Source organism: Cynara cardunculus, assembly GCF_001531365.2.
Source record: "Cynara cardunculus var. scolymus isolate 2C chromosome LG 1, CcrdV1, whole genome shotgun sequence".
NCBI classification, from domain to species: Eukaryota; Viridiplantae; Streptophyta; class Magnoliopsida; order Asterales; family Asteraceae; genus Cynara; species Cynara cardunculus.
This window is the reverse complement of record NC_037528.1, coordinates 10,829,263-10,855,714: the sequence shown is the minus strand read 5'-3', so window position 1 is coordinate 10,855,714 and position 26,452 is coordinate 10,829,263. Positions and strand designations below refer to the sequence as shown.

General features: G+C 34.8%; 2 protein-coding genes across 3 annotated transcripts; one reads left to right on the top strand and one right to left on the bottom strand.

The window, feature by feature from the left end:
• The first annotated feature begins 1,415 nt into the window (after window positions 1–1,415).
• Window positions 1,416–6,240, top strand: LOC112523385 (glucomannan 4-beta-mannosyltransferase 2). Its single transcript, XM_025132975.1, has 9 exons — window positions 1,416–2,025; window positions 2,142–2,240; window positions 3,023–3,275; window positions 4,149–4,259; window positions 4,328–4,464; window positions 4,585–4,698; window positions 4,772–4,971; window positions 5,075–5,275; window positions 5,619–6,240. The coding sequence occupies exons 1-9, from the start codon at window positions 1,693–1,695 to the stop codon at window positions 5,779–5,781; spliced, it is 1,611 nt and encodes a 536-aa protein (XP_024988743.1). The 5' UTR covers window positions 1,416–1,692; the 3' UTR covers window positions 5,782–6,240.
• A 737-nt stretch (window positions 6,241–6,977) lies between these two features.
• On the bottom strand, window positions 6,978–25,266 carry LOC112523372 (AP-2 complex subunit alpha-1-like). 2 transcript variants are annotated; one of them, XM_025132955.1, is made up of 27 exons: window positions 24,973–25,266; window positions 19,648–19,779; window positions 19,406–19,531; window positions 17,887–17,949; window positions 17,721–17,818; window positions 17,432–17,639; window positions 15,963–16,034; window positions 15,782–15,874; window positions 14,703–14,804; window positions 14,484–14,581; window positions 13,512–13,593; window positions 13,338–13,426; window positions 11,771–11,876; window positions 11,601–11,666; window positions 10,751–10,857; window positions 10,572–10,676; window positions 10,362–10,482; window positions 10,012–10,191; window positions 9,676–9,924; window positions 9,511–9,591; window positions 9,247–9,411; window positions 9,070–9,156; window positions 8,854–8,979; window positions 8,470–8,550; window positions 8,307–8,378; window positions 7,400–7,479; window positions 6,978–7,283 (listed from the first exon to the last, which is right to left on the bottom strand). In XM_025132955.1, exons 1-27 carry the CDS (start codon window positions 25,102–25,104, stop codon window positions 7,169–7,171), a joined length of 3,036 nt encoding a protein of 1,011 aa, XP_024988723.1. In that variant the 5' UTR covers window positions 25,105–25,266; the 3' UTR covers window positions 6,978–7,168. The 2 variants fall into 2 exon arrangements, with proteins under 2 accessions (XP_024988723.1, XP_024988731.1); XM_025132963.1 differs by lacking the exon at window positions 7,400–7,479.
• Between the last annotated feature and the right edge of the window lie 1,186 nt (window positions 25,267–26,452).

Sequence of the window (26,452 nt, the reverse complement as noted above, 5' to 3'; positions counted from 1 at the left end):
ATTTTTGGAACAAAGATATCACACCAAAATCCAAGTATTTTATTTAACTTAATAACATGCATCTCTAATAAAAAATCCAAAATGAGTACCTTCTATTATTTTCGTTCACAAATCCTACAAAACTTTTTGGGAAATAGAGAGTGAAATATCGACGACGGTAACATTTCCAAGATTGAAAAATTATTCAAAATTAAATAATGCAAAAAAATATTTTTTTATTATCACTAATTAAATATTAAGATTTCATGAAATTAATCATATTAATTTTTTAATTAATATTATAAAATTATCGATAGGAATTGAATTTACAAGATCTTTTTTACTTGATAGTCATTTATGGTAATTATTTCTCATATTTAATCATTAACAAACGATTTCTAATTATGATAAATTATCTTTTTAATTTAATATTTATTTTCACTGAATCAGATAAATATTTTATTTATGAAAAAACATTAATAACACCAAATAAACTTATACATGAAATCTTTTATATTACAAGAAGGTAAATAATCTAAATGTTAATTTAATTGAACGATAGGATTCTGACGGGATTTTAATATATACGCCGGAATATCCTCCTGATACGATGTCGTAGTAGGGCTCTGCAGTCGGGTGGCTTGCCGTTGACTCATTTGTCAAATTCTCTCATCTAAATTTCATTTTGATCCTTTGTATTGTTATAAATTTTATTCTGAACTCCTCTACTTTCAACATCAGCCAGATTTAGTCCTTATATAAACTTTTCAATGTTTTTAAGTGAATGATATCTATACAAATGTAAATTATGTACCATTTTTTAGGCCGTTTCATTTATGGATCTTGTTTTTATTGTCGGAAAATATAGAAACATCAATTAACATATATTCAAGTACCGGTACTATTGTGAATTCAATAAGCAAAATTCATGACAAGCTTACTGTATCCGATGAATTCCATCATTGTGACACTAGAAATCTTCTTTAAAAACAAACAAACCTTTGTCTAGATGCCAATAAACCAAGACGATTAAATCTATTTTGCTTTAACTTGTATTGGTATACCTGACATTCTATTTATATATGTGATGTACACTGGTCATAATATTTATGATATCAATAACATGAATAGCTAGGCATTTGTTATCATGGTAAAAATGCATTCTGTAAACGTACTATTTTAGATGGCCGAGGTTTTTTCTTTCCGAAACCATGCATAGTTTACAACCTTTGTGCATAACATTGAATATAGAGGGTTAAAAACGCAAATAGGTAAAAGTAGAAGGACTAAAAATAAGAGAATGCAGAATAAAAAAGGAGGAGGGCAGGGTGAGGGTAGAGTGGAAAGTCAGTAGAAATAAAATTATTACAAAAAAAAGTTATAAAAATGACTATAAAAAACCCTCCATCTCTCTCTCCTCTTCACTTGCTCTACTCCTCTCTTTCTCTCTCTACCCTCTTCTCACCATTTCCTATCCTCTCTTCAGCAATGCCACAACACACCTCTGCTTCTCTTCTATTTTGATTCCATAGAAACATAGAGGCAGCCTTGTTTTGGCATAATCTGTAAGCAGAGGGGAGGAAAACAGAGCAGTCTGTATCAAAATCATTCAGTTTATCAATCTGGGTAGAGAGAGAAACCCCCAAATCTCAACCACATTTAGATCTACTTTCCCCTGTTTTGCTCTGTTTCAGGTGAAGCTAGAGAGTGAAAATGGCGGATGTGGTATCCGGGAAGAATCTCATACCGGAGAGTTTTCCGGGGGCGTCGGTGGACTTGGCGGCACAAATTGGGTTGTTGTGGGACCTGATTAAAGCGCCATTGATAGTACCATTGTTGAGATTGGCCGTTTATGTCTGTTTGGCGATGACTGTGATGCTTTTTCTCGAAAGGCTTTACATGGGCATCGTGATTGTCCTCGTTAAGCTCTTCTGGAAGAAACCCGACAAGCGATACAATTGGGAACCCATTCGTGATGATTTGGAAATCGGAAATTCTGCTTTTCCTTTGGTTCTTATTCAAATCCCAATGTTCAATGAAAAAGAGGTTTGTTCTTCCGAGTAATTCCGAAATAAAATCACGAGTTGTTATGCTTTCCATTAAGAAATCCATGTTGGGGTTGTTATTTGTTAATTGAATGAATGATATCACATACAATACAGGTATACAAGATCTCAATTGGGGCGGCGTGTAATCTCTCATGGCCATCCGATCGTCTCGTGATTCAAGTACTCGATGACTCTACTGATTTTGTCATCAAGGTACAACTCCTTAAAGCCAAACAAACCTCTATCTATGATTATATATATCTACACAGTACTACCCATTAAAGCATAAAGAAGATTTCAATGATTGTTCATCACATTCACCCTTTTTTACTTCACATCATCGTTTTTCTGTTCCTTCATATTGTATTGGGTGATGAATCGGTTGGCTACCATTTATATGTAATAAACTAATCAACGGTTTCAAGATCCAAGATTTACCCAAATTTGGCTAAATTTGTTATTGACCATTAACACTGTTCCTCCATATGAAAGACAGTTTGGTAAATCCAAGCTTTTTTTAACAGTTTGTAACCACAGATATATTGTTTTACATTTATTGTATTCTAATTCATTAATGGCATCTACCAGTTTTTACTCCAAATGTATTTGTTTTTTATTTTATTCTAATTGCTAATTCTAATAATAATTTAATGCCATCATCAATTTTTTTGACTTTATGTAAATGATTTTAAACTAGAGAATTATCCCATTTGACACCTAAGAAAGATGCATCATATACATGGAGCTTTCATCAGACGACACTGGTTGCTTTCACATATACATATAATTAAGCTGGAGATCTTGTTTAGAAAAAGATAGCAATTATTGCATAGATTTTGGTCACCTAAATCATGATTCAGACACATAACTTGTTGTGTTTTATACATCATCTGTCTACAAAGATTGAATTTTGATTTGTGGTCAATTATAGAGTGTGATAATTAAGTGTGAAAAGGGTGGATTTGGGTATTTTTGATTAAATTGTTGTTGTTTAGGATATGATTGAGAAAGAATGCCAAAGATGGGCCAGCAAAGGGGTTAATATCAGGTATCAAATTAGAGAAAACCGAGGTGGTTACAAAGCCGGTGCTCTTAAAGAAGGATTAAAGCACGATTACGTTAAAGATTGTGAATACGTGACCATTTTCGATGCTGATTTCCGTCCGGAGCCTGATTTTCTGCGACGAGCCATCCCGTTCCTCGAGTTCAACCCACAAATCGCCCTTGTTCAAGCTCGATGGCGGTTCGGTAAGTGTTAGCACAGCTAAATCCTCATTTGGATAATAATTGGTGTTTCACTAAATGAATATAAATAGTTTATTTTTTTAAAACTGGAAATGAAATAGTAGTATTTAGAAAGTGTCGGTGGTCTCGTTGCCTGTTTAGAAAAAGTATATTTTATAGGTTGAAAAAGTCTAAAGAGGTATTTTTTTGAAAGTACAAGGATCAATACTTGAAATAGAGCATAGTACAAGGTGGTAGTTTGTAAATCACATGTAACGATTAGACTCCACTAATCACGGAAATCTCAGCCGTCCACTTGTCTTTCTTTCTTATTCCTTTTATTAATTAATTAATCAATCATCAAGTTATACATGTGTTTGAGCGAGTTGTACGTTATGCTGAGGAAGTTGTACTTTTTTTAAAGCAGAAACAGCTTTTAGAATACAAGGACAGTAGAGTAATTCTCCACTCCACGTGCTGTAGACTGTACATTGTCTTTTCCTTGTTAGATTGGATTCTGATTTTATATTTTACTGCCTCCCGACCCGATTATTATATTATTAAAAAAAAGATCTTAAATTTAAAAAAAATGAAATTTAGAAAAATATATATTGAAGATTAAAAAAAGGGGATGACGTGGCGTGGTTGTGATTCATATAATTTCGGCTGGGAAAATGACAAAAGAAAAGAGCTGTGTGTTCATGTGCTGAATGGCGTGTTGTGTTTGTGATGTAGAGACATGTGTAATGTAGCTCCTATTGGCTTAATGATATATGGCCCACTTCCACCCTTTTTTTTTCATTTATTTATTTTATTATATTATTTCTTTTAATATTTGTACAGTTATACATAAAGTCGAATTTTAATTCACTGTTTTTATGTTTAAAATTTTTGCAGTGAATTCTGATGAATGTCTATTGACAAGAATGCAAGAGATGTCACTAGATTACCATTTCACAGTGGAGCAAGAAGTAGGATCAGCTACACATGCATTTTTTGGATTCAACGGTAAAAACAAAACTAAAAACCATCATTTCAATAAACGATGAAAAGGAATAACATGGTAGTTACGGCAGGAACCGGTGGCGTGTGGCGGATTGCCGCTATCAACGAAGCCGGAGGATGGAAAGACCGGACCACGGTCGAGGACATGGATCTTGCTGTCCGAGCCGGTCTCAAGGGATGGAAATTTCTATATCTTGGTGACCTTCAGGTAACATTAGATTTACATCTTTTTCATCAATCTTTAAATAAAAACACAATCTTTGATGGGACCCATGTCCAAAAAACAATTGGTTTGCAAATTAAGAAGCAAACTTGATTAATGTTGTAGGTGAAAAGTGAACTTCCTAGTACATTCAAAGCCTTTCGATATCAGCAACATAGGTGGTCTTGTGGTCCAGCCAATTTGTTCAGGAAAATGGTGATGGAGATTGTTAGAAACAAGGTTAGTCAATGAATCTTGATCATTAATCTCGACTTATTACATAATCTTGACTATTATCGTTACGATGTTGCAGAAAGTCACGTTGTGGAAGAAGTTGTACGTGATCTACAGTTTCTTCTTTGTACGAAAGATCATAGCTCATATGGTCACATTTTTCTTTTTCTGCGTCGTTCTCCCCCTCACGATCTTGGTCCCTGAGGTTGAGGTCCCGATTTGGGGAGCCATTTATATCCCCTGCATCATCACCACCTTGAATTCAGTCGGAACTCCAAGGTATGTATGTATATATATAATTATGTTCAAATATTGGAACATTAGATGGTTATGGTTTTGTTTTTCAGATACGTGATCTTTATAATTCTTTATCGTGTTTCAGGTCGATACATTTATTATTCTACTGGATTCTTTTTGAGAACGTTATGTCCCTGCACCGGACTAAGGCAACGTTCATTGGATTACTTGATGCAAAGAGATCTAACGAGTGGGTTGTTACTGAGAAACTAGGAGATGCTCTCAAGAACAACAAATCAAATGCGAAAGCCGCGCCGAGAAAATTCAAATTCAACATCGGGGACAGGTAAAAACCATAGCTTTCTTCTTGTTATTTTCTGGGATTTCTTTCTTCATTTCTTTAATTTAATAAAAATTAAAACTTTAGAATCCATTATTATGTACTTACCTTGAACATGACCAAATCCATTTGGTTTTGGTAATATGACCAAATCCCACATCAACAACTACACAATTACCTTTGACTTTAATTGTTTTCTATAAAAAGTAATTCCAAAGTACACCCCAAATGTGGTGGTATTTGTTGACAGTACTAAATCTTTTGTTGGTCAATATTTCACAATGAATTTATAATAAAAAAAATAGGAATTATTGTTGATATTAATATTTTGCAATATTGGGTGATGTAGAATTCATCTTACGGAGCTTGGATTTGCGGCGTTCCTGTTCTTCTGTGGATGCTACGATTTTATGTACGGAAAGCACAACTATTTCATATACATCTTCCTGCAGACGCTCACATTCTTGATCGTTGGATTTGGATACGTGGGCACCATCGTCCCAAGCTCTTAAAAGGAATGTAGGGCGCGAAAGGGCGTACTTCATCTTCCATCTCAACTTATTATTCTCAGTATATACAATCTTTGATGAATGTGATTGAAACACATAGACGTTGAGAAGGCAGAGGAAACAGATGTGTTTGTGAAAAATTTAAGGAAAAAAATAGGTTGTTTGTTAGAAGAGCATAATTTAAGCATAGTATACAGTTGAGAATATTTGAAAGACGATGATGTTTTATTTGATTCCTAGTTGCTTTTGTTTTAAATATATGTTGGGTTGGGTTGGGTTTTTTTTAGATTTATGTTTTTGTGGAGGGAGGGGAATAATATGGCATTTGGCAATAGAAGGAGGACTAAGCTTGTAATATGCCATCAAATTCTATTCTACTCTTTCTTCTTTTTTATTTGTTTTGAGGGTTTATTATGTGTTGTAGTACAACTTCATACCATTAAATTAAAGAAATGTTTGCCCTCTCTTTTCTCCCAATTATATCATACCCACTTCATTTTTGCTTTTAATGCTTGTATTAATGCAAAAAGTAATACATGTAATTAACCACACCTAATGAACCACTCCTTAAATCCTACATAGAGTGGGATGTCAGGTGTGAGATAACATAAAAATAAAAATTTCAAATAATACATCACATATACATCTTTTATACATATGATATGACGAGATGTAAAATTTTATTGTAAACAAGAACGAAAAATTAATGAAATTATTTTTAAAAAATTAATGAAATTATTTTTAAAAAATTATTGAACATAAAAGCAATGATTGAATAATTCCAAATAATATATCAATACGTGTGTTAGACTAAACGTTATAACATTCTCATTCTTTTGATATAATTTTTATTATAACATCAAGTAATTTTATAAGATAATTGTAATAAGAAATGCATAATATATTGTTTTTAAGAGTTTATGAAAAACATTAATGGAAGGAAATGTTTACACAAATGAGGGTCATGTGCCAGAACATGGATGACCAGAAAACATGGTCCCTTTTTTAGGACTTGGGAACCTAAAAAATAATATGAATTTTAGTAGTAGTTTCATTTATACATGGAATGATAAGAATTACATATGCTGCATATATTGCCAAACAAATCCCATAATAATAATAATAATAATAATAATAATAATAATAATAATAATAATAATAATAATAATAATCTTACATACAACATTCCTATCCCAATATTACATCATCTCTATAAAGAATTTATGACCAAATAAACCCTCACCAAAAAAAATGAAACCCAACCCCCTACCAATACACCATCTAATCCTTGAAAAAGAATATATCCCCAAAAGGCCTCCAACTCAACCTTAAGCCCCTTGGGACTGTATAATAATAATAACTCTACAGTTGTGAGCATGGACATATTTAATCAAAGCAAACCTGCAAGCAAAGCCCCAGGATCTGATGCTGCAATCTGCGGTTGAGGCGGTGGCCTCGAGGCTGTGGGAATGCTAACCAAATGTTCCTTGATGAATTCTTTCAACCTATACAACCACATCAACTCAAACTCAAACTCAAACTCAAACTCAAACTCAAATTCAGACTCTGCATATGCTACTATCATCTCCTTTCAATATGAAATTCAAAACTAAAAACATACTCAAATGTTAGTGTCGGATCCCTTGATGCCACTGTCATGCGTAGTTGGCTTCTGTCAGCTGGATCCGTTTCAATTCTTACCTAAGTTGGAGAGGGAGAGACAGCTTCCGTTAGACAAGTAGAATGCACAAAAGGGATTGCGTGTTTGTTAGTAGTTTAATGAGCTTAATAGGACTCGGAGCTTATTCGGTCAGATATACATGACTGTTTGGTAGCGGCTTAATGATATAGGGAATGACTTATTCTGTAAGCTTCTAGGAATTATGTCTCTCCCAATTAAAAAATACACTCCTTCCATCCATGAAAAAACCCTCCCAAACAAAAACCTTCCCAGTCTATACAGACAGCTTGATCCACACAGACAGATTAATCCATACAGGACTTAATGGAAAACCAACCAAACAGCTCCTTAAACTCTTAAGCACCAATGGCAGTATGGTTGGTTTGGTGCTAGAAAAAAATTTATGCCACGATCAAAACAAACCTACCTTCGAACCAAACATGCATACAATATTTCCCTTTTTGCAAAGTTTCTATGAAAAATTACTTTTCTGCCCATAAGTAATCATTTACAAACCTTGATCATTTTGGTTTATGTTATCATTTCTACTGGGTGTTTTACATATTTGACTTGAAATTTTTTTATTAAATTATATGCTTAGTCAAATATTGTATTTATATTAGGACGGACGGAGTACACTATTAAATCCTCTCACCCTATCATCACTCTTTCTATTCATAACTGCTAATAATAAGAGAAAAGGTAAAACATCTTTAATTCTCAATCAGAGTGAAATTTAATGTGCTAAAAACTTGGGGAAGTTAGTAAAGTTTTAAACCTAAAGTAAAAAAGGTTGGAATTAAGCGATTTCAAAAAAATTACAGCCTGAAACGATATATATACTTACCAGACATAACAAGGCTCGTGTACTTTCAGAATAGAAGGTCGTCGTTGCAACTAAGTTACTTGCATTTGGATCCTGAAAATTACAAAGACAATAAGCTGGGCCACCAAAGTATGGTAAATTTGCCTCTGTTACTTGATGTAATAAGTGTGGAGATAGTTTTTACCAGTCCAGGGCAAACTACAAGCCTCAAACTGTTCAACAAATTTGCCATTTCTCCCAAAGACATCGGTCTTACACCTCTTACCTGTTCAATTCCAAACAGAAAAAAGAAGTTGCAATTTCCTCCCAGTGATGAGGTATAAAGAGAAAAAAAAATTCAAAATTAATGTAGCATGGTCCCCCTGCATACTGTGAACATCAAACCCCTGCCCCTTCTTCCTGTTTCCGATAGCAAGAAATATTCGTTTGCTTTCCGGACAGCAGGATGTCTGATTTTAGTACTGAGAAACCGATGATTGCATTCCAAGCAAGGCTAACCAGCTTGAGATAGAAAGTGAACATTTGTATACTATATTCTCTAGGAAGAACATGAGGGGAATATACGAACCACTTCTTGAAGTTTTAAAGGAGGTCCAGCCAGTAATCTCCACTGTGGAAAAAATTCCTCCGCAGATACTGGTGTAGGCTGAAAAAATTTGTTCAAGACTGCAGGAAGGCGAAGCTTATTATTAACCTGTGTCAAAGCAAAAGTAGAAAGTCAACACCACCAAATTAGAAATGTTGCATACATAGAGGGTCCCATTGATGAAGCGTAAGGTCATACCATATTGGTTCCAAACTTGTAGGAGAAGTCGAGAACTGCAACATCCCTACTTGGACGGATATTTTCCACTTCAAGTGGGCATTGAACCTAAGCAATTAAAAATCAAATGTATCTAACAGAGCTAGGATCCAATATTCAAAGAAGAAATATACAACTCATGCTCAAGTGCTCCCTGACCTGTGCTCGAGGAGGTATAATTTCCGGTACTGATGAGAGCACCAATTTCAGGTGGGATGGAGGCAGAATAACCGCTTGAACCGAAACAAGTGAAGAAGTAGTTTTGTTTCCCAAGAAGAGGACAAAGCTACCCTGATGAGCTCGCCACTCTGCTTTAATACCAATCTGGGATAATATTTAATCGGGCAAATCCCAATGTATTATTGATGTAATCAAGTTGCCATACTTGCAAAATAGTTGATTCAAACTTATAGAAAAGAGTACCTGAACGTAAGGATCCTCATATAGAACTCCACTATCTTTAAGGCATAAGGCATGAAATCTTTCTGCGACATCTCCTATTGGCTGCAAATTTGTCAATGCAAGGTTAAGGTTAGACACTCAAAACCAATTAAAATAGCATATGTGCAAGGAAAAGGGAGACGGTACCTTGACCACATTATCTTGCTCTCCAACAGGTGCAAGAGCTAATGCATCGTCTTCACTGAGTGGGCCTTCAATTCCAGAAACTATATTATGCTCTGATTTAGCAGATACACCAGGAGGTCCTTCTATAGCCAATGGGCTTAAAAGATCCCCAAGGATATCGGCATCAGGAGCATGGGTAGGGGGTTGTGGCTCAACTTCACCCAGAATCCCGTTGGCTTGAGTCAATTCTTGGTCAACAGAGTTATTTTCCTGGGAATATATTCAAGTTGCAGATCAACATGTAATCAGATATACAAGTATTAAATGTAAATATTTCCCAGTTCCTTGAAACCTCACCATATTGTTCATGCTAGGGATCTTAACCATAGCAAGTTGGCTCACTTGTGGAGATTCATTTGCAGGCCGCTGGTCTGTCACCACCAGAGCAGTAGAGGCCTGCTGCTGTGCCCTCAACTTGATAGCACTTAGCTCTGCAGTATCAGCTTCAGTGTCTTCGGCTTTCTTAATCAATGAGGACTTCAAAAAGATCAAGTCAAGAACAAACACCATGAGTGTGGCCAGCATTGTAAGAATGTGTGTGTGTGTTGACTATGTTGAAAAGTAGTCTGCCAACATGGAGGACACACTGAAGAAATGTAATCCTCCAGTACATATGAATTAATGAACCAATCTGAACCTATATATACCTCACGCTCAGGGAACTTGGGCATTTCTGCTAAAATATCCATCAAGGCTGCACCTTTCCTACTCAACGTGAGGTACTCAACAGCTCTTTGTTGTATCTCAGCATCAATACAGCTTTCATATCTGAATATGTCAATTTGTGTAAAATATTATCAGATTTTGCATAAAGCGATGAGTGTTCCAACAATAATAAATTGTATCACTAAACTAACTTGCTGAATATTGCCCAAATCTGATTCTGCAATTCTGGATCTGGTGGTTGTGAGTGCATCAGAATCTTTGCATATGTTGAGAGAAGGATGGAAATTGTAGGCGTCCTGAACAAATAAAGGATCTTCAATGATGGAGCAATAATGATCAGAAAAAAGTATAGCTGCATAGATATACGTACGATACAGTAGGAAGCTTCTCATGTATAATGCCAAAAATTTCCTTTGGAGTACACCCAGGTCGTCTGGCCAAAAGGTGGCTGTATTCTCCAAGCAGATAAGCACTAACCTGTTGAATGGAGAAACCCCATTATGACAATCAAATCAATCTACGGAGATCTCTGCTATAAACTAAAAATTTACTCTCCCCATTCTGAAATACAAGACAAAAATTCATTTTTTATTTGTTCCAAATCAAATGAAAAAGCAAATTTAGTATTAAGGCACACAAGATTGACAAGAGAAAAATATCAAATATATGAACTTTGTTAAACTAGTTTACATATAATTGATCCAAATAACCACAATTATCTCAGAAAACAGTAATAGAAATGCATTCACTCATATGCACATTAAAAGATGTGGTAATCCATAACTACAGATGATCAGAATATCCTTGATATGTATGTTTTTATCAAGATAGTATAATATTGCCAAACTCTCTAGGGAGTATATTATAATTAGTCCTTGTTACATAAGCAACCAGAAGCTTGATAAAAAGGACATGCAAACATAAATTTACAAAGGTAAAGGCATGCAACTTCTAGCATGAAAAGCCGATTAATCTAAACACATGTGTCACCACTGTGCATATTTTGAAAATGATTCCTGCTGCCAGCATATTACTTGACATATTACCATCAACTACTACATGCCACACTGGCAGATAACACCAGGCATTGGCTAAGGCATAGAAGCCTATATCATCTCTCATCTTTCCCTCATTGATCAAACATAGACGTATTTCTAGGTTCTCACTGCACACATAGTTAACTCTATTTGCATAAAACATATAAGATATAAAATACATACCTTAACCATTGTCTCATGTATTGCAGGCTTATCAAGATACTCCCTAGCTTTCAGAGCTGCATAAGGCTAATGAATTGAACAAGGAGAACGAGTCAGTGAGTCCTACGAACTTCAGTAAGGCAGCAACAATACCAAGTCGATGAACCAACTTTAGCAAGATATTAAGTTACCTGAAGGTCCTCATTGTTAGTTACAAATTGCACAACACGAAACCAAATGTCATCACTGACAAAGTCTCCTGCTTTATCAATCAACTGAAGAATAACATCCACATACCTGAACAGTCACAATGAAAGTGAAAAACAGAGAAAATAGGAAGGTGGTCAATGTTTGGTTCAATGACCATGATAACAGATGCATGCATCGTAAATATCTCTTCACATGCTTCAGTCTGAATGACAAAAAAATAATAACCACGACAATCACAGCAGTCCTACTTGGATTAACCTTAACAAGTTTCAACAATCGCCTTTAAATCCAACTCATCTAATGCTCAAGTAAACCAAGGTCTAGGATATCCGGACTGATTAGCCAACTTATTCCATGCACTTTACATTTGACAACAGCCCTTTTTATACCAAATTAGTTGGGTCAGGGTGGGATGAGCTAAAACTGAGACCCATGAGTAATTATATTAACATGAAATCCTCCAAGGTTTGAAGAACATGAATAGCACCATTTCATGCTGCATCATGTAAGACCGACTCATATGTTCTGGTTGTTCAAATCTCTGTTCACTACTCATCCCACATTACTTTGGCCTACCTCTCCTGATGCGCACTTCCGTTTGGCGATGCTCAAAATGTGCCACCCCGACCTTTTCAAGAGTACCATCATTAATGAATCATATCCATCCATTATGTCTGTTTGTTGCCAAACATTATGCTCCAGAAATCATGACGGTGGGTCTCACATTCATGCTACTGCTACTTGACTGACCATTCTCTTGTCGTATGACAAAAGTTCTCATTGATCTCCCTATCAACATGGCTGAAATTGCATTTCATGTAATTGGGTCCTGATCTTAAACCTTTGGATTCCATGGTAGTTATTACTTAGCAAATCATTTTCAAATATTCTATAAGCATGTGCATTAACATTCCAATTTCATAATCTAAACAAGTTGACAGACACAGTATGTGCGACTAAAACTTCTTTTCAATGAGAAGAAACTGATTTGTTGCCTTAAATATGCAAATATTATAGACATGACAAAGTTCCAAAAGTGAAACTTAAGAACGATTCGCATGGCAGAGTTGCCAGTCTTTTCATAAGCACTACCTCTTTTCTTCTGAACTTCACTATCAACCGTTCGTCAAGCAAAAAACTCATGTCAACTATCTACTTACTCATCTAGATACCAATAAGGTGGCTCTCAATCACTTGTATTGAAGCATACATCCAGCTATCAGCAAGCTTTCCATTTAAAATACCAAAAAGTTTCCAGCCTAACTCACTTCTACTGTAGGTGCAAGCATCCAGATCCATAATTTATAATCATATCTATTCATGAATGGCACTTGTTTAGCCAACAACGTAATTTATATTTATATACGGATCCTTAGCATCTGAACATTTCCTTTTTGTACAACACTATGAACAGATGGGAAAGAAGATTTTACATAGGCAACCATGGCCATTGGTAGAAGGTTAAAAAGCAAAACAATAATAGACTATGTAGAATCAAGATTAACCTATCTGACTAGTAGATTTGATTAGTAGATAAAAACAGCATACCACGATAAATCGGGGGCAAATTTTTCTGCCAGAATAGCAGCTTTTAATGCCAACTCTTCACGCATCGTAAAATCCGCCGTTCCAAGATACTGAAAGTTTTATTAAATCAAGGCCATATGAGCAAAAATCACCTGAAATAGAGTTAAGACACTTTGTATCTACCAACTGTTCTACCTGCAATAGTTCTTCAACGATGTCTTTAGCATTTGAAACATCACACATGCCGTAAAGTAGATCTAGTGCACGTCTCCGAATGCTGCATTTCAAGATTTAAAGTCAAAGAGAAAGGTGGATATGAAATTTCAAATCTCATACATCAAAAGGTGATGTGGAAAAAGACCATCACACTACAAGGTTCCCCTATCAAGTAAAAAGAAAAAGCAGCAACATGTAACCTCAAAGCGATTGACACAAGTTTAATCCTATCCCTTCTGGGTTCCAGCCCAGCCATTTTTCCCAGAGCATTAAGAGATGGATCCTAATACTTACATCAACTACAAAATCGACTCCTTCAGTCCCTCAAAATGGTCCAATTTGATGAGGTATATATGTTAATGACAGCTAATAGAATACATGAAAATCACTTATTAGTTTACACCAATAGCACCAATGGTGTTTACTTGGGACATCGATTAAAGGAAAAGTGAAAAGTATCAGGTAAAGCAAAGATTCCCCAATTAGCACATTACTGAATTCAACTACAAAAGTATTGAGTTACCACTGAGACAGAGATGAAAAAGTTTACCATACACATATCAAATAGAAAAATTAATAATGATCACTTTTCTAGCATGCAACATTCATAATGTGTAAAGATTTCCATAAATTCATAATGTGTAAAAGATTTCCAAATAAATACACGGCAGGCTGCTGAGTAAAGGATACACAGGACAATTACAGGATGAAAATTTCTCACGTATGACCAACACTGCAATAGGATAACTAACTTCATTTGCAGCAGACCACTGCCCAGTGTTCTGTGTGTGAAAGAGAATAAATCAAAGACATTGCCTATCAAATAGGACTGATGTTGAGCAGAGACTGTTTCCCCACCTATTTTATTTGTGACTGTCGGTGGAACTATTAACAGAAAGAAGAAAAAACATAAGCAATATGATAAATCAATTAGCATCAGTTTAGTTTAACCTGATGTCTGGATCCTTCAGTGAGGTGATAATTTGAGCTTGATGTCTCTTAATTATGTCCTGAACATCTGTAACCATCAACATTCGAGTCATATTCTCCTGCACGGGCAAATTTGACCAAATAATGCCATCAGACTATAGCAAGAAGATGAAAAGCCCTCGTATGCTTTGTAGTAGAAGCCTCGGCATTTAACATCGTTTCATTACTTCAATTACTTACCAGACCAAGATAACGGATATTTGGCTCACGGACAGCTATAAATTTTCCCAGCAACGCTACGCATTGAGACATCATCTCTTTTTCGGCATCAAGATGCATTACCTGTTATTGGATGGTTAAAGAAAAAGCAAGGATATATCCCGTATTGGATCTCAATACCAAAGTAGAGGAATTCAGTTTATGAACTAAATCTTTGGGAGTTGGGTGAATATATTCCTTACAAAGATAAACAAGAAAAATTAAAATAATCCGCCTTACAAGAGAGAGAGAGTAGGACTCCCATTTGAAAAGGACTGATGTTTTTGAATTCAAATTGTTCTCATAGCAATTCAAAAGAGAGAAATTTCCAAGATTAACTCTATGAAAGTAGAAATATTTTACAGCTTCAATATGCTGCAAAGACACTGACAGTCCAATACCAATTAGACTTACCCTCCGATTAAGCTATCAAAAGTTTTCTAGGAAATATATGTTACCAAAAAGCTACTGAACTCGAAGATATGGCATATATGAGAAACCCATTACTTGACTAGTTTAATATTTTATAAAATGGTATGTGGTGATATGCAATTGGGAAGTGAAAGCACAAATAAACTTTCTAATAAACTATAAGCTCTATTATGCATGAGTGGCTGTAGAGAGATCTAAACAGTGACACTGATAGAGAATGGCAAAATCAAGTTAACCGGAACAGAGGAGATTCAATGGAGAAGATGATGTAATTTTCATTAAAAAGATAAAAGCAATCAAATGATTGTCCAGGGAAGATCTCTCTCTCAAAGCTATGAGCTAAGAGCCAATACACTGGAAAAGAAATAACATAACATGCAAAAGAAAACGTCACTCCCTTCTATTTATTATTCTCTCTCCTCTAACTAACTCCTAGCCACACTCTGGAATTACCTCTATGCCCCTTCTAGAATAAACATACATTATCCTAGGCTTAGTGACTTTTGGTAATAATAAATCAGCATTCGTATCAGACACCATACAAGTTGAGACCATTGAACTATAGCCATATTCAGTTTAACATCAAGGCAACTTTCATAGAAACAAATAATGTCAAGATACAAACTTACAAGAGCAAGAGCTTCGAATAAGACAGCATGAGATGCATTGTTCTTATTAACATTTTTCACAACATCTGTTCCCATGAGTACTCGTTGTAGAACCTAAGCACAAAAACGATTCATCAGTGTAATCCTATCAACACCTTACTTGGAGAGAAGGAAAGAGGACCAAATTTCTCTTAAAAAATACCTCAAATAATGATCTTCTTGTGTTTGGATCTTCAACAGTTGGAAAATACTGAAGGGCCCTCATTGTTTTGACCTACATACCAAATACGCTTTTGAAAGTTGTTAAACATATCACAGCTATTTCAATCGAGACAAACTGAAGAAATAAACAGCGGATAACTATAACATCAGTTAGTTTAGATATAATTGCAAGAAAGGAGAAAGTAAAGGCCCACTGAAACCTGGGCATGATATTAGATTTCCATGTGTCCTTGGGTTTATATTGTACACTAAAGGTGGGACTGGGCCCCAACTACAGCTATTGGTCATTAAGTGTTCTGTAAGTGCAGTTTTTCATAGGTTTATTCTTTATTTACGTATGATGACTTGAATATTAGATAAGAATTAACTTGTAAGCTTTTTAATGATCTGTCAATGATCAATGCTTTCTTACAGGTCCACTCTAAGGGGCCGTTTACCTAAACACTTACCCGGTAAGCACTTACCGGTAAAATTCAACACTACCGCTTACTTACCAGGCAATATTTTATTCACTAAAACGCAACATATACAACAATTTATCCCGGTAAGCGCTAACCATGGTAAGAGTCCTCATCCTCACTTATCGGATAAGACTCTCAATTCTTGCCTTCGCTCTTACCGGGTAAGATTCTTAGTCTTTGCCATATTCATCCGGTAAAGTAAAGTGACTTGGTAACTGGTAAGCACTAACCCGGGTAAGCGTTTGGTAAATAGCACCTAACACAACCATCTAGACACTTCTACCATAGTTCTAGTACCAAATCTGGGCTTCAAATTTGACGTTGATAGAATTTTAAAAATTTACTCAATCAGTGCATGTAATAGGATATTAGTACTCCCTTCTGCAGAACTTTTACCCAGTCAAATAATTCAATGCTTGAGCCAAAACAAAAATCCAGCTTAGGATAAGGATCGTTTCAAATATCAAAAGGATCGTTTCAAATATCAAAGTACATGGGGTATTAGAGTTGATGGCATGACTCCTTCAAACCTTTTTTAGATCCCTTTCCTCACAAAAGTTGTGAAGAATTTACAATTACTTCAGGGTCATTTCACCATTTTTGTTGCGCAAAGAGCACTCATTTCATTCCCATGGTTATTTCAATCCATAAATCAATGATTTGGACAAAGTTTTACTCTCTGCCCCTCAATGCGAGCTAGAAAATTGGATAAAAGAGGCAGAAAGAGAGTGAAGGTACATGCGGAAACTCGCACAGCAATTAAGTCATGATTGCACCTTCATATCAAGTAGTAGATTTTATTGTCAAATAGAAAAATGCAACTAGATATCAAGTAGTTCCTGGACACTTTCTAAATTATTCTGATTCTGAAGCAATACTTGAAATTGTTCCAAGAAAAAGAAGTGGTGGACCCAGACCAAATTTAGCTCAGAACTCAACCACCATTGGACCTTGATGAAAAAGAGTTCAGAAGAAAAAGTGCACAAACCTGAAGCCAGGGAGAAGGAATACCATAATATGTGTATTCTTGAGGAACATCATGATTCCGAGCAAGCCTTTCCAACACTTTAACACACTTTGGAAGACAACTCCAGTATGCTTCATGGTTATTGGACACTAGAGCAACAAAAAGGCTCATAGATGATGTCAAAACACCAAGATTGCGTTCATCTAATAGTTGTGTCATCCGGTCTGACCTGCAAATTGTACCAAAGACAACAGTCACAGAAAAAAGTAAAAATATTCTAAGAAACACTTTATCCGAGACACAGGCTTACCAGCCATCTACATTCACAACATCAGGATTTTTCCTAAATAGCCTAAGAAGACAAAGTGCAGCTTTCTTTCTCACCAGTGGTCTGCAACTACTTGAGATCTGAGGTAAAAACATGATCATCATTTTCATTTATAAACTGCTAAATTCCAAAAGTAGTTCAAACTTACAAGTAACTTTTGAACATCAGGTGCTAGTGATTCAGCAAATTCTCTACCACCAATATTCCCAACCTGTAGATATGTAAAAGGTTTGTGAAATTATAACAACAACAAAAAGATCATCTGCTTTAACCTCACAATAGAAAGTGAACAAATGCCTGGACTAGAGCCACGAGAGAACGTTAAAGAGACAAAGAAATGAATTGTAATTTGTATATCTATGATAAAAGTAGGTACAATATAGCACCTTACAATCAGATATCAAAAGTAAATAAAGGTTCAGATACAAATTCTACAATCAATATTACATTATCTCCTTGTGCATCAGCTATTTACAGCACAAGGTACATGAAGACACAAACTTTAGGTCGCTATGCTGCAAAGTGGGTGGTTTCATGCACCATTTTTAGATGCCTACAGAGTTGAAGACCAAAATTTCTTAAAAAGGCATCTAAAGGCACTTTGTACTTCAGCAACTGCTAGACAACGATTATGCACTGCTTCCAGCCTAAACCTTCAAATACCTCATAATAAATACTCTAATTTTTTTGAGGTAATCTCAATTGGCTGCAATCAAATTAGCTGGTTAAAATTCTGATTAAGCTTCACAATCTTCTGATCCATCAAATGGGTTTGACCTCTGTAAAATAAGCTTAATAGACCTTCCAATAGATTGTAACTCAGTTTACCTATGCTTCAGTGTAAATGATAAATACGTTTGTAATTAGGAATAGATGTATGCTAAATATTGGTTAGGCTATTAATTTAGTCTCATGGTTGTGTTAATCTACCAACCAGCTTAAAGACCTCTGTAGATTATTACTTAATTCTGTTCAAAATCTATTTGGCTACAGATAAGCTAAGATGATATATCATAAATATGCCATGATATAATAGACTTATTTTGCACATATAGTTCCTTTATATATTTATCAATTTACCTATTCTATGGTGTAATATGACAAAATACCATTGCGAATCTGAAGTGATAGAACATCATACATGGACATTCAAGTACATATATAATCTAATTTAATGTCATGATGTAGTTCTCTTCATTCTGCGCAGAAATATTGTGACAGAGATAGCTATCCAACAGTAATACCAGAAAGTTTGAGGATGCAAAGAAAAAAAGCAGCCAAATCAGGTAAATGAAGGTGCAATGGGAGGTGGCTCTAAAACAGGGTAGCAGATGTAGGAAGACCTTAGAAATAAGTCAGCATCAATCCTTTGAGATCTATAAATCAGAATAGTTCAATTCATAAGTTTCTGATGAGAAAACCAGTTACTCACATTTAGAATAAATAAAGTCACATAGCTAGGAGTATAAAGGAAGATTGGTAGCACACAATCCCAATATAATCCTCGATGGCATTATGGTTTTGATAGGTTAAAGGAGAAACCGCTGTAAACAACCATTCATAACATATGCAGATTTCACAAATCACCAAACAAGTTGAAATGGGCACATGACAATGCCAAGACATGGAAATTGTATGAAATAACAATTATGCTTCTATATCCATACCAATGTCAATGCCAGGCACTGAAAAGTCTCGTTGCGGCCAATAATATCATTGCGAACTGTATTAATTGCTAATCTTAAAAAATCATGATTCTCGTTAAGCAAGCATGATGTCACTAAATACCCAACCTGCATAAATCACATCATAAGAAAATTAAAAACCAGTTTGTTATACACAGATCAAAACAACTTTACAGCATACATCATATAAACCAGCATTAAGGAACGAATATCTACTAATATACCTGCTTTTCTGGATATTTTGGTGCAGATATCAAAGAAACGGCTTCCATATGACCAAAGTCTACATCATATCCTAGCATAAATATGTAAAGCATTTTCCAAACATATTTCTTCTTGTCATATGGCGTCAAACCCTGTCAAAAGAATAAATGAAGAATTTTGACGTTGATATCGTACACGATTGAAAATAATTGATGGTCCATAAGGTGTTAGCACATCAAACAAAAAATTACATCATACAAAAAACTAAAGTACGTACATAGAAAATCCCATCAAGTAAGTTTGTGTGCAGGGTAATTCTACTCCTACAAAGATACTTGCATATAGTGCTCATTCTTTTGGTCCTCCAAAATCAACTTCAAGGTACCTCCAATTCTGGATGGCAATGATCCACAGAGTAAAAGACAGAGATCCAACCATTCTTTTTTAGAGCATGCTCCTATCACCATTCACCGGTAATCAAGTTCCAAACTAAGAATAGGTTTAGGGATCACTAACTAGCCATATGTGTAGCTTCATGAGTCAGAGTCATCCAGGTTTTTCTAACAAACGTTCACACAGGTCAACTATGTCGTTTACCTTATCCTCATCATGATATGTCACCTGGATACCACTCAAGTACTGAGTCAGCTATAAGTAATCCGCATAGCCAAATTCATATTTTTAATTATTATTACCATAAATGTCAAGTAGATGCATATGGATTAGTATTCCTGAAATCCATATATATCCAATTGTACAAGAACTCACATGCAAATATGGTTGGCTTTAAAGGTTTTGCTGTTTTCTTACGTGGCTTAGATAATGATTCCCCAAGATTCTAGTTTCAAATCTTCAATGCTTCATGTCCACTTGATTAGCTTTGCAGTGATCTACACTGTGATAAAACCTCAGATCATCTGCTTTGGCAATGGTTCCTTTGGCTCTTCTCTATAAGCTTTATGGTAGTAGTGTTAGTACTCTTTATAGTATAAGTGTCTTCTTTTGTCTTGAAAACTAAAAGTGAAAGCCCAATGGCACCGACGTGTACTTTTAATATTTTAAAACCCAAAAGCTAGTATTTTCTCCTCTCAATCAAAAAGTATGGTTTGACCCTTCCTCTTCCTCTTCGTGCAAGCAACTATTTTTTCACACCCTCTCAACCTATCTCACGGTTTCACTCTTTCCTCTGTCAAGAACCACTCAACCAGCTCCCTTAGTAATTCAACATATATATACACACACACACACACACTAGAAGGGTACTCGCGCAATGCAGCGAGATACATCTCGATTTTAATGTTCTACTTTATTCTTTGTTTCTGTCGATGTTATAATACGATTTTATGTGTTTTTAAGAAAACAATAATGATTTTATTTTGAATAAAATATAAATTTGAAGATACCATAAAAATTTGAAAAAAATATATCAATGTTAATATCAAATCAACTATTTAAAAGTTCTCATTTTTTATGTAATTTCTTTAATTTTTTTTATTATAATTTAATTTAGGTTTAATAATGAAATAATTTATTGTTGGTTTAATAATATAACATTTTATAATATTAATAATTAAGTATTCTGTTAGAATTTAATGATTATCCTAATTATATTTTATATTTAAAATAAGATGTTTATACTGTATTTGATTATGTTTATTTGCAGTTAGTTACACGAATTCAGATATAAAGCTTTAATAAGTTGTACTTACGCACAATCTACTTGTAATCTTGAGTTTTAAGTAACATGCATTAATAAATAGTACTTTATATATAAAAAATGGTTTTTAAGAGTTTCTGTCAAATGCTTTATAATATAGTATATATATATATATATATATATATATATTGTGTATATAAATGTGTGTGTATATATATGTATAGTGTATATACATATTTTGGCCTCGGGGCTTACGCCTCACCTCGTTGAGGAAAAACGCCTCGAGGCCCAATTCCGCCTTTTAAAACCTTGCCCCTTTCTTCACTAAATGGTTGCTTCTCTACTTGCTGACTTTGATCTACTTCTCCTCTCAAATCAATGTTGCCTCAGTCGATGCTTCTCTCCTCGTCACTGCTCCACCATTGTTGCATCTCCATTCTCCACCATCATATTAGAATTAATTTCCACCGCAAATCAGTGCCTTTGACCTTAAATGTTAATCTATTTTTCTTCAAACGCATTATTCTTATCTTGAAATATATTCAGGTATAGGAGCATGGATTTGTCAACACTGCAGTCGAAAAAAAATATGGCCAGTGAGGACCTCATATAAATGGACAATGACATCCACAATCTTCACTCCATATCCAGATGTTAGATTGTATTCTAGCCCCTGAACTCCCTCTATACTACCGTTCATTTTATTTTTTGCCACGTCTCCTCTTGAGATGGCAAATGGTTGGAAGAAAAATGGAATGTTGTTTTGGCTTAAACATGTCAAAGCAATGATCAGGTAATATAGGATATGGTTTGTCAATACCCCTCCAAAAAAAATCCCTTTTCCTTCCTTTTTTCCATTACATCTTCGCAAAGCCAACTTTGTTGAATGTACATTCAGTAGATATATATTTGGTTAGATGTATACTTCGTGAATGATATACGTCCATATAGGATTTATTTAAAGTATGATTTACTTATGCAGGAACAATTGATTTTGATTGATTCACTATATATCATGGGATTCCCCTTCGTAATAAATGATCAAATTATAACCCTTATATTTTGTGGCATCATAACTATGATTCCACTCTAACCCTACTTAAATAACCTACTCGTACTATAGTTTTTATCATCCAAAAAGACAGTTCTAACTCAACAGAAGAAAAATAAAATAATAATCATGATGATGGTAGTATAAAGCGCCACACAGGAAAGTGAATAGCCCGGTTCTGTAACAGACCTGCATTTCCTCTCCGATAAGAGAGAAATGAGATAAGGGCCCAGGCTTCTAACTAGCTGAAGTTGATGTTGCTCTTCCAGTAACAAAAACAATACTTGCTAACAACTGTTGCAGCTAAAACAACCATACATTTCGAATCCACCTTCCCAGTAGTTGTTGCTACCCAGCGCTTCTCTTTGGTGGAAGTAGTGAGCTCACCATAAGCACACCAACCGACCGGGCTATTCACTTTCTCGCGAGGCGCTAAAGCGCTAGGTAGCAAAAACTAGGTTACTACGATGTTATGTAGTAACACACTGAGATAGTGAGGTTATTTTTCTGCTTTGCTTATTACTTTTAACTACTATTATGATTATTGTTTTTCATCACTCCATATATATGTTAATATATGACGTGATGACAATGGTGTTAGTAGCAGAGCCAAGAAATGGTACGAGGTGGAGCACCAAATAGAATAAATATTAGAAAAAATAAATATTAATTTTCTGAAAATGGCAAAAACAATCATATTATATTGATGAAATACCGACCTTGACAGATTCAAATGGTGTATTGGTTTCCATACTATTAAAAAATTTATTATCTGGCATAGATATGAATCACAGATTATTTTCCTCTTTATTAGATACTTATCCATGGCTGTTAAATGTTAAACTAGTTGATACAAAACTAACTAAAATGAACACTTGACAAATAACAAATATGAATTAACAATATATAAATAGGCAACCCTAATCGAATCAGTTAAAATTACGGACCAAATTTCAATTTAATTATGCCATAAAGATTAGATGGCTAGAACTCTTTTCTTGATTTGCGCTCACAATCAGCATAATTTAAAATTTAAATTCATCAAGAACAATGTCAATCTGGCAGACTGGCAGTATTCAGCTATGACTCTACTATATCAAAGCCTAAACTAATAAACTATTGAGCCTATTAGGTTATTAGAATAATTATCTCTTTTTTTCTTATGATGAAAATCCTAGAGAAAGTAAACATTTACATATACATAGAAAGAGAGAGGGAGGATAAAACGAGTACGATACCTATTTAAAAGAACATGAAAACAGGCGAATCACATGTGATTTTACACTAACATCACATACAAATTCACATGTGGTTCAGGCGACCTTGCCGGGAGATCTGAAGACGCAGTCACAAGTCGCCCGGACACTTTTTTTACCACTAATGTAAAATCGCATGTGATCTTGCACGTGATTTGCCCATTTTCATGTTCTTTTAAATAGGTACCGTTCTCGTCTGATCTTGCCCCCCCCCCTTCTCTCTCTCTCTCTCTCTCTCTCTCTCTCTCTCTCTCTCTATATATATATATATATATATAATTGGGTTGATTGGTAATATTTGCTTTTAGAAATCAAGTTCCATTTTCCAAAAATTGATCAAAATGCAAAAGCATAGGTGCTCATTTGACTCATGATCATCACTTTATTTTTATGAGGTGCCACTCTTCACCGCTCAGACTTTCTCTTTCTCCCACATATCACATATTTTCTCTTCTCCTTTTTTGCATCTCACCAAACAAACTTTCTCTTTTGAACAGTGGATGCAATATTGCATTATCAACAATTGTTTTTTGAAAAATTCAAGGGGAGCAGCTGCACTCTCTCGCTCCACGCGGCTCCGCTACTGAATGGTGTGAAAGGATGTTAAGGCCCAACCCAACACCAAGTATGTGGACAAAGAGTTCTATATCGAATAAGCCTTAGTTGACTTGACATTATGACCAAGTCTGTGTGGACAGTGGACTGCTCAATTCAACCTGTCTAACCTTCTCGATATAGCATTTTTTTCTTCAATTTCCAACTTGTTCAACCCAGGACCGAACTTCGTGAGACCAAATTAGCAGCCCAATAATTTGCACCGAGGGTTGGAACAGGTGGTTCTATTCTATACCTCCTGGATCGTAATGAACGACCCTACCCACCTCGTCTTATGGTCTCCCTTTGATGGTCATTGTTCCTTGTTGGTGCATCCAGAGGAGTGTTCTCTTAATTCTATCCAACACCTACCCAGCTACTGGGTTTTAGATATCCTCATTTCAAATGGTTGTTGCCATAATCTACAAGCTTGAGTGCTCTCTTAATTCACCACATGTATTCACGTTTAAACATTGTACATACCTACCTTTGGGAGGGATATACGGATCTGTTTGGTTTGGTTTACCTTGACGCCGCCTTTTCATCACTTCAGCTCATTGTCAGAAATTCTCTACTTAACATCCAAAAACCCCTCAATTGACCAAAAACTAAACCTAAGTTGCAAAATTCACTTGGCCTAAACTTTAACCTAAACCAATTCTCATGTTCAGTTACAGCTACCACGTAAAATGTACATATTAAAAATTGAACTTTTCAAAATATCTTCCCAATCAGCATCAGCACGAGCATGGTAGGAAACAGAAAGTCGGAGAAGATGGAACCTTACCTTTTCATTTTTGAAGCGAGTACGGATATTGCCAAGCTCTTTATCAACACGAAGGCGTTCTTGTTCTTTGTTCTGACAATTACGGATTTCGGAGATGAAGACGGAGAGACCTCTCATACCTGACAGCGCCATCTCCGGTAGACTCGGATCAGATCCAGGCGAGCAGTGTTTGTCTCTCTAGATTCAAGCCGTTTGTTTGTCGATCGAATCCAATTTCAATCAGAAAATGCAGTCAACGTGAAATCAAAGTATAGATTCAGAGTGTGATCTAGAGAGAGAGAGAGAGAGAGAGAGGGAAGAGCCGTCAGCCTGTGACAATTCGACTGACTTCCCGTTTACCTTCTCCTTCAAAAAATTTACAACACCCCTTTCCAACTATCTCCCATATCCTTCAACTCACCAAAAATCCAGTATATGTTTTTCAAAACTAGGGTCCAAAAATATCAAATTCTTAGTCAAAATTAGAATGTCTAAAATTTAGAAAATATAGATATTGTACCTCTTTTTTTGTCGATTGGAACCTCCAGAAGGGAATTTTCTTGAAAAAAATTAAAAATTTTAATTATAAAAAATATATGTGTTATAAAAGACTCGGTTGTCATGATGCACTGTGACTCAAGACTTGTATTTGACATTACGTTAAGTATATGACACGATATGTGGTTTTTGTAACACGGTATATGATTTTTATTACATGTTTAATATTATTAAGTCATTGAGTAATAACATAAAAAGTATGTTTATGTATATATCATATTATTGTGATATAGAGATTTATCATCATAACTCACGTCTTGAAAAATAAAATGGTCTCGTTATGGTTCCTAAAGCTTGAGATTTGGTTCATCACCATGTCACGTTTCACACTGTTTAAAACCTTTAAAAATATACTTAATTAGTTTTTATATTTATCTGGAATATGAGAAAAATATAAAATTAGTGTTGTATAGAAGGTTTTTTAAAAGTTTATTGTAAAATTATATGTATTAAATATTTAACTAATTTAATTAAATTTATAATTTGTACAACGAATAAACTATTAGAATTGAATGTAATATTTTTAAAGTTATTGTCTTGGTTTTCTTACTTCATTTTCCATTTATTTTCTTAAAATATCATCAATTCTATAAATCAAACATATTCTAAAAACATAACATTAACTATCAAAAACTCCACGAATAAAAAAATCTCGCTTTCACCATATGGTTGAAGGCCATCATCATAATTGAACTGTATAAAAAAATTCATGACGATAAACGGACATGACTTAAAGCATCATCACAACATCAATAAAAGCTTGAACATGAACATTACATTTATTAATGCGTTATGATACATTTAAATTTGCCTGAAATAAAAACTTAAGAAAAATTCTTGATTAATGACCCATTTGATAACCAACTCATATCAAATTGTCGGTTTTTCATCGATATTGATATATTAATACTATTTGCTCATTCTTAAGATACAAATTATTAAT

Coding starts and splice junctions, on each gene's coding strand:
- LOC112523385 (XM_025132975.1), top strand. CDS start 1,693: ATGGCGGATGTGGTATCCGGGAAGAATCTCATACCGGAGAGTTTTCCG. Junction 2,026..2,141: donor CAATGTTCAATGAAAAAGAG/GTTTGTTCTTCC, acceptor CATACAATACAG/GTATACAAGATCTCAATTGG. Junction 4,972..5,074: donor AATTCAGTCGGAACTCCAAG/GTATGTATGTAT, acceptor ATCGTGTTTCAG/GTCGATACATTTATTATTCT.
- LOC112523372 (XM_025132955.1), bottom strand. CDS start 25,104: ATGGCGCTGTCAGGTATGAGAGGTCTCTCCGTCTTCATCTCCGAAATC. Junction 17,950..19,405: donor AGTGCCTGGCATTGACATTG/GTATGGATATAG, acceptor ACATATCTACAG/GTTGGGAATATTGGTGGTAG. Junction 10,192..10,361: donor CCAAGTTCCCTGAGCGTGAG/GTATATATAGGT, acceptor ATCTTTTTGAAG/TCCTCATTGATTAAGAAAGC.